The sequence below is a fragment of the Hyalella azteca genome, unplaced genomic scaffold, assembly GCF_000764305.2.
Source record: "Hyalella azteca isolate HAZT.00-mixed unplaced genomic scaffold, Hazt_2.0.2 contig10564, whole genome shotgun sequence".
NCBI lineage: Eukaryota > Metazoa > Arthropoda > Malacostraca > Amphipoda > Hyalellidae > Hyalella > Hyalella azteca.
Genome location: NW_025940597.1, coordinates 28,815 through 32,014, shown reverse-complemented (window position 1 = coordinate 32,014; position 3,200 = coordinate 28,815). Strand labels below are relative to the sequence as shown.

Genomic DNA, 3,200 nt, shown 5'->3' with positions numbered 1-3,200 from the left:
TCACTTCCCCGTGTCTGGGGAAGCCAAGAGCTCACTTCCCCGTGTCTGGGGAAGCCAAGAGGTCACTTCCCCGTGTCTGGGGAAGCCAAGAGCTCACTTCCCCGTGTCTGGGGAAGCCAAGAGCTCACTTCCCCGTGTCTGGGGAAGCCAAGAGGTCACTTCCCCGTGTCTGGGGAAGTCAAGAGGTCCTGTCTCTTATACACATCTAGATGTGTATAAGAGACAGCATCTATGCCGGTCGCAAATAGAAAATAACGCTCCTGAACACGGAAATAATTTCTCATTGGTGACGCGACAATAACAGCTGGCACGTTGGAGGAACAAGAGCACAAGAATGAGACTATACATTAATGAACGCAATTGAGGAGACACGAGCCGCGGTCATGTCGGGAGCGGAGAGGCGGCATCCCTCATAGTGACACATGTACCCCAACAAAATTTGGAGTCGCCCCAGATTCTAGTAATCCAAATCAGAAGCTGACGCGCCTGTAAATTTTCACTGGGTAGCTCTTGGTCGTAGCCACCGTCATGCCTCGGACTTCGTTGCTGTCAGCAGAAGCGTTAAGTTATTTATTATTTCTGCAGCCGCTATGACGCAACCGGGATCCGCAAATCAAGCCAATGTACGAAAAAATTAGATCAGTACTCACTGAAGTGAGTGACAGAGCGTATTTTCTCGTCCGTAGGACGGACGGACGGACGGACATTAGCACAATAGTGCCTTTTTTGCATAAATGAGAAAATGCGCTAACAACAAAATGTGTTGCAGTGACGCTTTAAGGTCATGCCTAAATAAAGCGAGATGAAACTGTTCTGAAGATGTAACAAACGCTTACAAATTAGTCACCAGCACAAGGACATAGCTTTCAGTAACTGCATATTTTTTCAGTAACTGCATAGCTTTCAAACTGCAATGTTATTAGCAGCAATAAATACGATAAAAATAAATAGCAATATAACAATACTAACGTATGTGCAACATCCAAACAATTACAGTGGGCGAGGAGACCAGCACGAAGAACACTATTCAGCACCAACAACGCGACCAGCACCAACAACAAGGCCAGCACTAACCACAACCCAAGAACTAAAACCACAACACCAGTACTAACCACAAGCCTCGTACTATAACCACATCACCACAAGTAGCAGCACTACCCACATCACCATAATCACCACAAGTAGCAGCACCAGATGCCCGCACCACCAAATGAGGTTATAGGGCCCCGGAGCGCAAGTTTTTGCAGTCTCCGTTTAGCCGGAGGCTCAAGCAAGCGTCCGCCTCCCACAGGAGAAAGCGGACACACGTTTTCTAACTGATCGAAGTGGTCGACTACGCAGGACGCAACCCAGTAAAGATTTACAGGCGCTTCAGCTTCTGATTTGGATTACCAGAGGCTGGGGCGACTCTAAATGTTGTTACCCAGTGAAAATTTACAGGCGCGGCAGCTTCTGATTTGGATTACCANGCTCACTTCCCCGTGTCTGGGGAAGCCAAGAGCTCACTTCCCCGTGTCTGGGGAAGCCAAGAGCTCACTTCCCCGTGTCTGGGGAAGCCAAGAGGTCACTTCCCCGTGTCTGGGGAAGCCAAGAGGTCACTTCCCCGTGTCTGGGGAAGCCAAGAGCTCACTTCCCCGTGTCTGGGGAAGCCAAGAGCTCACTTCCCCGTGTCTGGGGAAGCCAAGAGGTCACTTCCCCGTGTCTGGGGAAGCCAAGAGGTCACTTCCCCGTGTCGGGGAAGCCAAGAGGTCACTTCCCCGTGTCGGGGAAGCGATAAGCGGCAACTAACTACACTCATAGGGACAGCCGGCGCTGCGCCGGGCGACGTAGTTACCGACATTTTTTGGAAATGTTATCAAAACTTATTTCCAAAAATAATTATAATACTTCAGTTGCGCCCCCTTAAATTAAATACAGACCCATCTAAACCATAATTTAATGTAAAAAATATCCCATTTAATTAACGATTTGAAACCCGGATAAAAAATATATTTTGGGCTAGGCATGAAATATAATCTCGAAACGGTAGAGATATATATACTTAGTATTATATTGGAGCTATCTTTTGCTTTATGATTCCTCCACAGATGGTGGCATTGAATGACTTAAAAGGAAAATCACATAGAGCTAATTTAGCGCCTGCATCGGTTCCTCACTAGATAATGGACCGTCAACCTACATATTGTGACGGACTTCAACATCTGTAGGCTGGTCTCAGCAGTTACAGTTACATGGAGTTACATGGAGCACTCCAGGCTATACTAGCAGTGTAGAGTGTATGCAGTAGCCCGTGTGCGGTATACGGAGCAACGTATAGAGTGCGCTTCTCATGCTAGTATAGTCCCGCAGTTTATATGCCTCCAGAAGACGTCTCGAGTGAAGTGAAAATCCAAAGTAAATTTCTAGTTGAAAAATTAATGTTTTTGTCGCGTCGTGAAGTTTTCACTAAATAACGTTATTTGAAAAATTATTGTTTTTCTCGTTTCTTCACGTCGTGAAGTTTTCACTAAATAACGTTATGTTTTGAGCAAAAAAAAAAAAGACTTTTTATTTGAGCAACAACAGCATTTTGTTATGAGCGAAAAATGCGTTATGTAATATGGAAAAAGTATAGCGTTAGCGTTTTATGAGCCGAAAATGTAATATAATTTCAATAAGTTGAGCGTCAGTAATAATGATACAGGCCGGGGATGCTGCTAACTGGAGTCAGCTAAAAGATGGATTAACTAAACCATCCAACCAGGTAATATAGGGTAGAAACTCTGGATACAAATGTATATATACGAAAAATGCGCGAACCTATTCCTCCAGTGACCAACATCTGATGGTGTGATGGTGTCTTATAATTAGTAATATACCGACATGCACCATAAAATAATGCAGGCAATATGCTCAACAGTCAATTCTATTACATAATATTATTACATATTACATAAATATTAGCCTCAGACACACGAGTGATCAGACGCACACCAGTGTCGCTATGATAATGCACATATTTTTCTTACAATAAGAATGATCTTCAGACCTTACCTTGACATTTGTTACAGATCTCATTCTCGGTGGATTTGTTCTCTTGTTTCTAACATTTTTAGAGCAGCCAGTGGTTCCCGTATACAGGATCACACCAGCTGGTATAGTACACAAGTTACACGCCGTTTTAAATCTCTTCACTTACACCGCCTACAAAAGTTCATCTG

General features: G+C 44.4%; 1 protein-coding gene across 3 annotated transcripts in view; it reads right to left on the bottom strand.

Moving 5' to 3' along the window:
- Window positions 1–3,200, bottom strand: part of LOC108669628 (flocculation protein FLO11) — an 18,317-nt gene extending 15,117 nt beyond the window's left edge. For all 3 annotated transcript variants that reach the window (XR_001930673.2, XR_001930674.2, XM_018157006.2), the window contains exon 1: window positions 3,034–3,200. Coding sequence is in view for 1 of the 3 variants with exons in the window: in XM_018157006.2 (XP_018012495.1) it covers window positions 3,034–3,057 (24 nt within the window). In the remaining 2 variants the exon portion in view is untranslated. The remainder of the gene's footprint in view (window positions 1–3,033) is intronic.